This window comes from Phalacrocorax carbo, chromosome 20 (genome assembly GCF_963921805.1).
Source record: "Phalacrocorax carbo chromosome 20, bPhaCar2.1, whole genome shotgun sequence".
Classification (NCBI taxonomy): domain Eukaryota; kingdom Metazoa; phylum Chordata; class Aves; order Suliformes; family Phalacrocoracidae; genus Phalacrocorax; species Phalacrocorax carbo.
In genome coordinates, this window is record NC_087532.1 from 8,854,922 (window position 1) to 8,867,451 (window position 12,530).

General features: G+C 68.0%; 1 protein-coding gene across 5 annotated transcripts; it reads right to left on the reverse strand.

Annotated features, from left to right (window-relative positions):
* Positions 1-47: 47 nt before the first annotated feature.
* PHC2 (polyhomeotic homolog 2) lies at positions 48-11,275 on the reverse strand. Of its 5 annotated transcripts, XM_064470305.1 has the most exons (16): positions 11,093-11,275; positions 9,980-10,070; positions 7,840-8,028; positions 7,570-7,728; positions 7,412-7,489; positions 7,157-7,318; positions 6,303-6,401; positions 6,006-6,219; positions 4,985-5,304; positions 3,775-3,934; positions 2,082-2,290; positions 1,830-1,960; positions 1,567-1,701; positions 1,340-1,481; positions 933-1,239; positions 48-842 (listed from the first exon to the last, which is right to left on the reverse strand). In XM_064470305.1, the coding sequence occupies exons 3-16, from the start codon at positions 7,981-7,983 to the stop codon at positions 688-690; spliced, it is 2,415 nt and encodes an 804-aa protein (XP_064326375.1). In that variant the 5' UTR covers positions 7,984-8,028; positions 9,980-10,070; positions 11,093-11,275; the 3' UTR covers positions 48-687. The 5 variants fall into 5 exon arrangements, with proteins under 5 accessions (XP_064326375.1, XP_064326377.1, XP_064326376.1 ...); XM_064470307.1 differs by lacking the exon at positions 9,980-10,070 and having other exon boundaries at positions 7,570-7,701; XM_064470306.1 differs by lacking the exon at positions 9,980-10,070 and having other exon boundaries at positions 1,567-1,681; positions 1,831-1,960.
* Between the last annotated feature and the right edge of the window lie 1,255 nt (positions 11,276-12,530).

The window sequence follows — 12,530 nt, forward strand, 5'->3', positions numbered from 1 at the left end:
ACCTGGGAAGGAATCGCGAGGGGGGAGGAAACCTGGGGGGCCCCGAGTGTTTTTTTCCTCAGTGTTTATTAAAAACAAAACAAAACAAAAAAAACCCAGGAAAAAAAGGGGGTGGGGGACGGGCCGTGTGGTTTGGGTTTTTTTTCCTCTTTTTTTTTTTTATCTTTTCCTTTTCTTTTCTTAAAAAGACCGCAGTGGCCAGGGGGAGGTGTGTGGGGGTCCTTACCTGCCCGGGGGGGCCCCCCGCCACCACCATCCTCCACTAAGGTGCCCCCAAACCAGCCCCATCACGGGGGGGGTGACGCCTCCTCCACACCCAGGCACCCCCCTGCCGCCCCCCCCCAGGGCCGACGGCCCGAGTCCCGGTTTGGGGCTGGGGGGGGGGGGCACACGTTAAGGCAATCGTCCTGCTTCGCCCTGCCGTTTTGGGGAAGGGGGGGACACACGTGGGGGAGACGCGGGGACACCCCCTCCCTGCCGGAGAAGGGGGGTGACCCCCCCCTACAGGGGGACGCTATAGCTACGGGCTATATACACACCCCTGGGGGTGGCGGGGAGGGGCTGCCCCGGGGCTGGGTTGTGCTCACAAATGGCTTCCCCCCCCCCGCAGCCCCCTCCCCACGGCCGGGCAGGGGTTTGGGGGGGTCCCACGGGTGCCCCCCCTGCCACCCCCCCGCCCAACCGGCTCTAGGAGTCCTTGAGCATGCTGATGCGGGCGTAGATCTTGAGGGCCGGCCCCAGTTTGATGTTCATGGTGCTCATGAGATGATCCTCCTTGAGCAGCAGCAGCGCCTGCCCGTCGATCTCCTGCGCCCGGAACTCCTCGGCGATCTCCTGGCAGCCTGCAGGGAGTGGGGGGAGCCCACGCTCAGCAAACCCCCCCCCAAAACATGTTTGAGGGGAGCCCGTCCCCCTGAACGACTATTCCTCACCCGGCAGCGAGCGGATGAACTCGTAGACGTCCTCCACGTTCCACTTGCTGGGCTCGCTGGGCAGGAAGCGATGGCCGATGCTCGCCAGGTCGCGGACGTGGACGTCGGGCAGCTCCATCTCGCGCAGCTCCAGGTCGCGCTCGCCCTGCCGCCGGCGGGACGTGGAGGAACTGGCCGAGATGGGGGAGAGCGGTTCCTCGTAGCTCGAATTATCCGAACAACGACTCGAATCTTCTTGGCTGTGGTTGAGCTGCAACGACGCCGTCACGGAAAGAGGCACCGAACCCGGCGGGAGAGAAACCGGCGGCTGCGGGACGGAGCGGCGCCGGCCTCAGAGCCCACCCGTGCGCGTCACCGCCCCCTCCCCCCGAATTTGGGGACGAATCCTGCCCGTCCCCTGCCCTCACCTGCTTCTTGGCGTCTTTGCTGAGGGTGGGCAACGTCCCCTTGCAGGTGCGGCGGCGGCCGTGGGGGGGGCCGCCGGGTTTTTGCAGTTTGCTGCGATCGGGGTGGAACAAACCCACCCGCTTCGTGCAGCCCACGTTGTACCTGCGGGGTGGGGGGTTGGTGGTGGTGAGGGATGGGGGCCCAGATCCCGCTGCGGGGGTTGGATTTTGGGGGGCAGGGGTCCTACCTCTTGGCACAAGCCATGGAGCAGAAGCGCTTGGAGCGCTTGAACTTGTAAGCGAAGTCGACGCGGCCGCAGAGCTCGCATTTCAGTTTGGGGGGGTTCCCCTCCTCTTTGGATTCTGGGGGGCGCGGAGGGACGCCCAGAGAGAGAAACACAACCAGCTCAGCCGTGGGGTGGGGGAACCCCCAAAAAAACCCGGGGAGGGGGGGGCAGCTCCAGCAACCTCCAGCTCGGTGAGGGACTCGTTTTGGGGGGGCCGGGCGCTACCTTGTAAATAAGGTTCCTCCATTTCGGAGTCGGTGGTGGTGGTGTTGTCCTGTTGCGGGAGTTTCTCAGCCAGCAGCTCCTGCGCATACTTCTTCTTCAGGTTCCCCACCAGCAACGAGGAGCGCCCCACCTGCGAGGGGGGGGGAAAAAACCCCACGAGTGGGTGCCCCCCACCCCCCTCCCCAGAACCCCCAAAGCGAAATAAGGGGGCGGCAGGTGGGTGTTGGGGTGGGGGGGGTGGGATACGTTACCGGGAACGGTTCTGCCCCTTCCTGGATGACGAAGCCCTCGATAACGTGGGTGAGGATTTGGGGTTTCACAATGGCCTGGGGCGGTTTGTTCTCACCATTGTGGGGGGCAGCGCCGGCGACGGTGGAGGCAGAGCTCCCGGTGCCCGAGGTCATGCCGGGAACGCTGGGCAGGGGCTGGGGCTGAGCATGAAGGCGGTCGGCGGGCGGCTCTGCGGGGCGAAGCGCCGGGGGGGGACACACACACACATGGCGGTGGGTTACGGGGGCTGCGGTGACGCCGGCGGTGACGCCGGGGCCCCCATTACCATACAGCTGGGCTGCTTTGGGGAAGGAGGGGGGGGCGGGAGCAGCTGCTGCCGCTCCCAGTGCGGCCCAGTGGGTTCCAGTAAGCCCTGATACACCCTCGCGAGTCCCCGGAGAGCCCCTGAACCCTCCAATTAACCCCCAAATACCCCGGCGGACCCCAGCCAGCCCCCAAATACCCCGGTAGGCCCTAAAGAGCCCCCAAATGTGCCCAGTAAGGCCCCAGTACGCCCCAGTAAAACCTCAATAAATCTCGGTGAGCCCCCCAGTACACCCCATTAAGGCTCCAGTACACCCCAGTAAGGCCCGATATCCCCGGGAAAGACCCGATCTCGCCCAGTGCGCCCCAGTAAAACCTCAATACGCCTCAATAACGCCCCAGTATATCCCAGTAAAACCCCACTACACCCCAGTAAGGCCCCAGAAAGGCCCGATCGCCCCCGGAAAGGCCCGATCTCCCCCAGTAAGGCCTTATCCGTCCCGGTAAGGCCCGATACACCCCAGCAAGCCCCCACCTCCCGCAGTACAGCCTCACCCGCCCCCGCGGGGCCCGGCCGGTGCCGGGCGGGCCCGGTCAGGCCTCGCTAGGCCCCGGTAGGCCCCGCCACCTTTGTCCGGCGGCGGAGGCCGCTCCCCCCGCCCCTACCTGCGCCCGGGCCGCGGCGCCGGGACGGGGGCGGGGTGGGGGGGAGGGCGGATGCGGAAGTGAGGTCAGCGCCCGCCGCCCCGCCGGGCCGGGCCGGGCCGGGCCCAGGCCGAGGCTCCGCGGGGCGGGCGGGGGCGGGGCCGGGCCGCACTCACCGGCGGCGCTCAGCGGCTCGGCGGCCCCATGGCGCGGACAAAGGCGGGCTCGGGCGGGCGGCGGCGGCAGCGGCCGAGCGGGGACAAAGGCGGCGGCGGCGGCGGCGGGGCCGGGCCGGGGCGGCGGCGGCGGCTGCGCGGGGAGGGCGGGGCCTGCCGCGGGGCACGCCCACTGCGCCGATTGGCCGCCGCCGAGCGCGCGCCCACGCCGCCGGCGGGCGTGGCCTCGCTGGGAGGCGTGGCCTCGCTGGGAGGCGTGGCCCGGCCCTGCCAGCTGCCTGCGCCTCCCCGCTCCGTGCCCACGCCTGAGGCGCCCGGGGCGGACACCCCACCCCCTCCAGTTAAGGGGGGGGCCCCTGCATTCAGCCCGAACCCCCCCCCCCGCCCCGTGTCACCCGTGGGCTGAGGGAACCCATGCGGGGCCCCCGCACGCCCACCCGCGCCTCAGCGTCCCCGCGCTGCGCCTCACCAGGGGGTTTGTGTCTGTATGTGTGCGGGTGTCCGGGGTGGGGGGGGGGGGGGAGCCAGCTGCACTCCACGAGTGGCTGGGTGGGTGGGTGGGTGGGTGGGTGGGGGGCGTGGGGCTTACCGTGCGTGGGGGGCCGCTCGCCTTCGGGGGTGTCGGGGCCCGGGGGGACGGCGGGCGGCGAGAGGGCAGGGGGCTGCGGCGGGGCAGCGGGCGGGCTCTCGGTGCTCCTCGGGGCAGGCGGGGGGTCCCGGCGGGCACCCTCGGGGACCCCGAGCGGGGGCTGTGGTGGTGGGGGATGACACACACACGGGTGGGGGGTCAGGGGGGCACACACGCGTGCACAGGGTGGGCGCAGGCACAGCTTGAGCGTGCGCACGTGTGCAGGGGTCTGGTACACGCATGAACACGTGTGTGTGGATCCAGCGCGAGTGAACACACACAGAGCACACACATGTGCGGGCCTGGAGCAGGGGCACACGCACACGCATGTGCAGGGAGCAGGCAAACCTATGTACACACACGTGCAAGAAGCAGACACACATGGATCATGCCCACACACGTGCAGGGATCAGACACATGGCTCATGCATACATGCCCACACATGCGTGGGTCAGGCATGTGCACCCCCCACATGCGCAGGTCAGGTGCACACGTGTGCACACATGCACGGATCAGGCAAAGGCACCCACACGTGTGCACGGACCAGGTACGCACCTGTGGCAAACCTGTGCACATGGACCTGGCACACGCACGGGTGCATCTTGAGTGTGCACACACGCACATGTGGACACACGGATTAAGCACACGTGCACACACACATGTGAACCTGGCCAACTGGCACAGACACACGTGCATGGACCAGTTACACACATGCACACACGTGCCTTGGGCATGAGCGTGCACAGCTGTGTGCATGCAGACACGTGTGGATCAAGCACCCGCGCAGGGATCAGGCACATCTGCACCCACCCCCTGCACGCAGATCGGGTCCACACGTGCGCACACACATGTGCGGACACACACGTAGAGATCCACACACAAATCTGGTACACGCCTGCACACACGCGCGTACACGCACGCCCAGGGAACTGCGCAGATCTGGTACGCGCGTGCAAGGATCCACACGCAGATCCGGGACGCATGTACACACACAGGGATCCACGTGCATGTCAGATACACACGTGCACACGCGTGCAGGGATCAGGCACCCACACACCCCCCAGCTCCCCACGCCCCCCATGCATGTACACAGATGAGGCCCCTCCAACCACCCCTTCCCCTCCCCGCCCCAGCGCCCCCCCCCACGCCGGGGGCCCTCCCCACCCCTCACCGTGGCACCGGCCGGCTGCAGCTGCAGGATGACAGCCGAGGCGTGCTGGAACTTGCGGGGGGCCGCGTGGCACCCGGGGTGGCCGTTGGGGGGGCCGCCCTCACCCCCCGCTCCTTGGGGGACCCCCACTTTGGGTTGGGGGGCCGGGCCGGGACTGGCGGGGGGCAGGGGTTGGAGTTGGGGGGCGGCGGGGGGGCCTGGGGGGGGCTGCCCACGGGGCGCCAGCTGCTGCTGCTGCTGCTGGATGACGAACTGCTGCTGCGGCTGCATTGGCTTCGGCGGCTGCTGCAGGAACTGGGGGGGCTGCAGCGGGGCGTAGGCTGCGGGGACAGCGACGGGGGACAGGGACCCCCCCACGTCACCTTAGCCCCAATGGACCCCAGCCCCAGCATGCCCACCCCCACCCCATCCCATGAGGCTGCTCCTTGCGCCTGTTCACTCTGGTGCCTACTGACAACCAGGTGTGCCAGCGCTTGCTGCTGCTGCAATAGGAGGCTGGGCTCAGGCGGTCCCGCGGCAGGGGGCGGTTCCCCCCATTTTGGGAGCTGCACCAGCACAGCACCCCTAGGCTCCATCACCCTGTGGGGTCCCCCGACCCATGCCCTCAATGCTCCATCCCCCACACCCCACTGCAGAGGCTCATCCCACAGGGCCCCAGGACCCTACGGGTGCTGCATCCCTTCCCACACAGGGCCCCTGCGGAGGTCTGCAGGCCCACAGGTCCCAAATACAAGCAGGACGCACCATCACTAGGCTTCAGAGTGAACACGCCGCAGGCTGCTCGGCTGAGGGGGGCACCCACCCTTGCTCACCTCACTCTGACTTTCTGAGCACCTGAGGCAGGGTGACATGCCCCTGAGGTGGGTATATGGGGCCGCCATTCCCACATACAGGCAAGAAAACCAGAAGGCCCATCATTAGGTTTCAGAATGAACGCTCCACCTGAGCGCCACGGTCCCTCCCTGTGACTTCCCCCATCACCCATGGGTGCCCCCCCATCCCACCACAGACAGCGCCTTACCTGGGGTGACGAGTGGGTGGGCAGCGGCAGGGGCAGCGGCACGGGCCAGGGGGTGGGCACGGGCGTCGGCACCCTCGGCTTTTTTGAGGTGCTCGGCGGGGGGGTCGGGCGGGGGCCCCCGAGGGGGGCCGGCCCGGGGCGGGGGGCCACCGGGGGGCTTCATGGCCAGGGCGGGGAGGTGGGGGCCGGCAGGGCGCAGGGCCAGGCCGTGCACCTGCAACGGCAGCGGGTCAGGGGGGGCCCCGGAGGGGGCCGGGATTTTGGGGGGGGGCTGGAGGCGGGGCGGAGGGGTCTCACCTGGGGGGTGGCAGGTGGCGCGGCAGGTGGCGGGGCCGGTGCCGGCGCAGGGCTCTCAGGGCGGACGGCGCTGACAGGGCCCGTGGGCGTGAAGATGAGCTGGGGGAGGGGCACAAACAGTGGGTGCATGGCCCCCAGAGGTGGGGGGGGCCCCCATGGGTGTCCCTGTGTGTGTCCCTGCCCCATGTCCCTACGGGGTGGCACACGTGTGGGGCACGGGGTGACACATGTGTCCCCCCTACCCGTGTCCATCCCCTATGAGGTGTGGGGGCACCCTGGCTGGGTGGGGGGCACCCCATGGCTCTGGGCACTCCACAGCAGAGCAATAGACATCCTATGGGGTCAGGGACCCTATAGGGTCCTCACTGCCCCACAGCCAGATGACGGGCACCCTGTGGGTCCTGGACACCCCACAGAGGGACGATGGGCACCCTACAAGTCCCGGCCACCCCACAGCCAGATGATGGGCACCCCATGGGTCCTGGCCACCCTGCAGCTGGATGGCAGGCACCCTACAGGTCCCAGCTGCCCCACAGCTCAATGACAGGCACCCCACAGGTCCTGGGCACCCCACAGTGGGAGAACAAGCACCCAGTGGGTCCCGGCCACCCCAAAGCAGACCAATGGGCACCCTATGAGTCCCAGCCACCCCACAGTGGGATGACGGGCACCCAGTGGGTCCTGGGCAGGGACAACGGGCACCCCGCGGGACCCAGGCACCCCACAGTGGGATGACGAGCACCCCGTGGGACCCAGGCACCCCACAGGTCGACAATGGGCACCCCATAGCAGGACAATGGGCACCCTATGAGTCCCGGCCACCCCACAGCGCTGTGGGGCAGGGCACCCCTTACCATCTGGGCCCGCAGGTACATCTGGGCCTGGCTGGCGGTGAGGGCGGGCGAGGCGGCGTTGCCCAGCAGCACAGCCTGCTGCGCGATGCCCGAGGCCCCAGGGGCGACGCTCTGCGCCCGGTTCAGGAGCTGCGCAGCCGCTGGCGACGTCGCCAGGTTGATCTGTAACGGGGCGGGAGGGCGAGGCGGGGGCGTCGCACCTGGTGGGTGGGTGGGTGCTGGCGGGGCGGGTGCCGCAGGGGACCGGGGACTCACCGTGGGTTGCTGCGCCGGTGCCGGCTGGGCACCGTTACCTCCCGAAGAGCTGCTCTGCCTGTTCGCTGCCAAGCTCGCCTGGGCAGGAGAGAGCCGAGCATCACCCGCGGTCCTGTGCCCGCAGCACCCATGGGTGCTCCCGGGGCGGCATCCCGTACCTGCTGGACGGCGGCCAGGCTCTGGAGCTGGGCACTGGTGAGGTGCTGCTGCTGGAGTGCAGCCGTCTGCAGCATCAGGTGCTGCTGCTGCGCCGCGTACATCTGCTGCAGGTACTGCGCCGCCGTGTTGGGCTGCCGGTGCAGCGCTTGCTGGATCACCTTTTTTTTGGGGGGTGTGGGGGGTGTGGGGGTGCAAACACATCCCCGGGCTGCACCCCAAGCCCAAAACGCCATCCCCCCAACGTCCAACCTCCCCCCGAAATCTCGTACCTGGACGGTCTGGCGGTCGGGGATGCCGCTGTAGACGGAGATCTGGGGAGCAGGCGGGCGGGCGCCACCGGCGCTGCTGGGCGTCGCGGGGGTGCCGCCGGCGCTGCTGGGGGGCGGCGGGGCCGGCGGCTGCTCGTTCTCCATGGTGGTTTGCCGGGGCGCCACGGGGCGCCGTGGGTCAGGCTAGAGCTGAGGGGGAGAAAGGGTGAGAGGGGGCACCCTGCAGCACCCAAAGCCCTCCCCAGGGTCGTGCCGTACTTCCACAGCCCTGGAGGGGGTCGCAGCCCCCTGCCCGCTGCTTCCTGCCTGCCTCCCCCTGTCACCGTGGTATGGATGGAGGAGGAGGAGGATGGCGGGATGGAGGAAGGGTGGCGGGAGCCCCATGGTGCATTCCCCCCCCCTCCCCGCAAAGAGGGGTCCCCTCCACAGCCTGCCCCGGGGGGAAGGGGAGGGGCCGCATCCTGCCCTGGGTGCTGAGGGAGCAGTGGGGTGGGAGGAGTCCCAGGGGAGGTGGGGAAAGGATGGACAAGACAGAAGGAAGGATGGACAGAGGAATGGACAGGAGGAAGGGAGAGATGAAGGTAAGGATGCAGGGACAGACAGAAGGATGGATGGGAGGAGAGGGGTGAAGGAACAGACGGACAGAAGGACTGACAGACAGGAGGAGGAGAGGGATGAAGGGACAGACGGACAGAAGAACAGATGGGAGAAAAAGAGGGATGAAGGGACTGACAGAGGGACAGATGGGAGGGACAGACAGAGGCACAGACAGGAGGAAAGGGGTGAAAGGACAGATGGACAGAAGGAGATGAGGGAAGGAAGGCTGTAGGAAAGGGATGAGGGACAGGAGGGAAGGACAGAAGGATGGACAGAAAGAGGACAGGGAGAGAATGAAGTAGGAAAGGGATGGAAGGAAGCACAGAGACCAAGGGAGGGAAGGAAGGACGGAAGGAAGTAGGAAAGGACAGACAGATGGAAGTAGGAAAGGGATGAAGGGAAGGATGGAAGGACAGATGGAATGACAGACAGGAGGAGGGAAAGGACAGACAGAAGGACAGGGAGAATGATGGAAGGACAGGGACCAAGAACGGAGGGAAGGGAGGGACTGAGGGATGGATGGACGGAAGGATGGATGGGTGGGAGGGAGGAAGGTTGGACAAACAGAAAGAGATGAAGGGAGGGAGGGAAGGACAGATGGAAGGAAGGCCAGACGAAGTAGGAGAGGAGACGTAGGGATGGAAGGAAGGACGGACAGAGGAAAGGGTCGAAGGGAAGGCCGGACGGAAGGAAGGAAGAAGAGAGACGAATGGGTGGAAGGAAGGGGACAGACAGGAGGGACGGAAGGACAGGAGGATGGGGACAGAAGGGAAGGCTGGACGGAAGGAAGGAAGAAGAGGGACGAATGGGTGGAAGGAAGGGGACGGACGGGAGGGACGGAAGGACAGGACGATGGAGACAGAGGGCCAGGTGCCACGGTGGCTCCAGGTGCCCTGAAGGACCTCTGGTCCTCAGCCCGTGAGCCCCGTCCCCGCCAAGCCCCTGTGCTGCCGGGTGCCGGGTGCCCCTGCCGTGGGTGCCGCCGCCGTGGCAGGACCAGGGACAGCAGCGTGGGGTGCTGCAGACCATGGACAGCGGCCACGGCGGGTGGCCCCGGTGGCCACCGTGGGTGGCCTCAGTGGTCACGCCATGGCATGACCCCAACCAACCCCGCCAGCCACCTCCAGCTCCGGCAGTGGCCCGCAGGATTGTGTCCCCATAGCTGTGTGCGTCCCCAGGGCTGCATGTGTGTCCCCCTGGGGACGTCGCTGCCCCGGCCCAGGGGGGACACGCTCGTGTCCATGGGGGCGGCAGCACGTGGCCCCAGCGCTGCTTCCTGTGGCCCCCGACGCTTCCCAGCCCCACGTTCATCTGCCACGGGAAATTCTGGGAAGCGCTTTCCCCCACCGAGTGGGCACAGACCTTCCTCCCCCTCCCCCAAGAAGAGTCTCGTGGCACCGGGGTGATGCGGGGCCACCACGGTCACTGATACAGAGGACCCACCAGCAGCCAAAATCTCCCCGGGGGGAGCACGGCACAGGACGCCCCCCGCAGCTCCCACCACCCACCCACCCACCGTGGGTCGGATGCCCCCTGTCCTCACCTGCACCCAACTCCTGTGGACTTTGGGGTGTCAGACAGGGGGACGCCTCACTTTTGAGCTGTGGGTGACGCAGGAAATGCACTTCCCACCCCTGCAAATCCCCCCAAAACCATTAAATCCACCCCAAAAAAAACCAAAAAGGGGAAGAATTCCGGCACCTCTGGGTGACAGCCGGGGGTAGGGGGGTCCCCATAGCCGCTGTGGGGAGCCATGGGGCTGGGACCCCCTGAGCTGAGCCCAAAATGGGGGTGCAATATAATAGGTGTGTGTGGGGAAATCATAGCGGGGGGTGGGATAGGATGGGGGGGTGAGGTGCAATAGTGAGTAGCAGGGTGGGACAGTGGAGGGTGGGGGATAATGATGAGGGGGGTGCAAAATCAGAGGGGATGTGCAGGATGGTGGGGAAACACTGGTGGGGGGCGGGAGAGAGTAGAGGGGGGTCGGGTGTGAGAGAGGGGGGTCAGTGGTGGGGTTATGGGTGGGGGATAATAAGGGGGTGCAAAATGAGAAGGGGGGCACAATGGGGAGGGGTGGGATGGGGGGGACCATGAGTGGCGGGTGAAACCATGGGTGGGGGGAAAGGAAATGGGAGCTATAAGGGGGAACACATGGCAAGGGGTGGGAAATGGGGGTTATAAGGGGGGACACATGGTGGGAGAGGGGAGAACCACAGGTGAGGGGTGGGAAATGGGGGATATAAGGGGGGCACACACGGGGCAGGGGGGAATCAAGGGTCGGGGGGTGGGAAATGGGAACTGTAAGGGGGAAACATGGCAGGGGCGGGAATTGGGGACTATAAGGGGGGGACACATTGGGGGGAAACACGGGTGGGGGGGTGGGAAACGGGGGCTATAAGGGGGGGACACACGGCGGGGGAGGGAGAATATGGGCATAAGGGGGACACACGGCGGGGGACGCACGGCCACCGGTGGGCCGGGGCCGGGCCGGACGGGCGCCGCTGGGCACCAGGGTGGGGAAACTGAGGCACGGCGGGTCGCGGGGCGCATGCGCGGCGCAGCCCCCCACCCCACCCCCCCCCTCACGCCACCCCCACCCCCCCCCGGCCCGGCCCAGACAAAGCCGCGGGGCCCGGTAGCGGCGGCAGCGCGGTACCTGCGGCCCGGGCGGAGCGGCTCCCGCCGGCCGCGGCCATGGCCCAGGCGGGGGCGGGGGGTCCCGGTGCCGGTGCCGGTGCCGGTGCCGGTGCCGGCGGGGCCGGGCCCGCGGCCGCTCCCTCCTCCCTCAGGCGGCGGCGCGGCGGCGGCCCGATGCCATAACTCATTTGCATTCCTCCGCGCGTCACGTGGGGCGCGACGGCCAACCACCGCCCCGCCCGCCCCGCCGGACACGCCCACCGCGCCCCGCGCTCGCCGCGACGGCGGCCGCCGCTCGCGCTCGCCATGGCAACGTAGGGAGGGGAGGGGGATCACCATGGCAACGGGGAGGGGAGGGGGAGCCCCGGCGGATGCGCCCGGGGCGGTACTGGAGGGGGGAGCTGGGGTGGAGGGGGGGGGGGTGGTGTCTCCGGTCCCCGGGGCTGCCCGGGGTCGCCCAGCGTCACCCCGGGGTGCCGGGCCGGGTACCGGCGGGGTGGGCACCGGGGGGATCGGGAGCGCCGGTCCTTGGGTCCCCCCACTGCTGCCCGGCGTCACCCAAGGGTGCTCCTGGGGGTGCTCAGGGCCGTTACCGGTGGGATGCTGCACCAGAGGGGTGGTGGCACCAGTCCCTGTGTCCCCCCGCTGCTGCCTGGGGTCACCCAAGGGTGCTCCTGGGGTGCTCAGGGCTGGTACCGGAGGGATGCCACACTGGGGAGACAGTGGCACTGGTCTCCGGTGCTGCCCGGGGCCACCCAGCATCACCCCGGGGTGCTCAGGTCTGGTACCGGAGGGGTGCCACACCAGGGGAGCAGCGGCACCGGTCCCTGTGTCCCCCGCGCTGCCCGGGGCCACCCAAGGGTGCTGCTGCGGGTGGTCGGTGCCGGGCAGGCGCCGGCAGGACGCGGTGCTGGCGGGGTCCCGTGCCTGCCCCCGTGTCCCCGCTGCTGAGTGGTGGCACCCCGAGTCCCGCCCGAGGTACTGCACCGCAGGGACAACGGCCACCGGTGGGGACGTGATTTGCGGAAGGGATTTTCGATGCCAAAATTTGGGCAGTTAATTGCACCTCATCAGCTGGGGGCTAATTAACACCCCTTCACCGGGGGTACCCCAGAGACACCTGCAGCCCCCAGCCCATCAGGGCACCCCCAAACTTCCCTGGGGCTGGGTGGAGCTGGAGGCTGGTGGGTTCATCCCTGTTTTTCCAAGACCGAGGCAGCAGCTGGACTTCGGACTGGCAGCAGGTTGGAAATCAGGCCGGCGAGGAAGAGCAGTGCTGGGCCAGAGAGGGAGGCCATGCCACGAGCTTGGCCACGCCACCCCAGGGTGCAAGATAAAAAAAGATAAAAATACCTGCTCCTAAACAGGCTTGGGGGGTTGCAAAAGGGCCTCGAGGGTTTGCAACGGGGCCTTGGGCGTTTGCAAAAGGGCCTCGAGGGTTTGCAACGGGGCCTTGG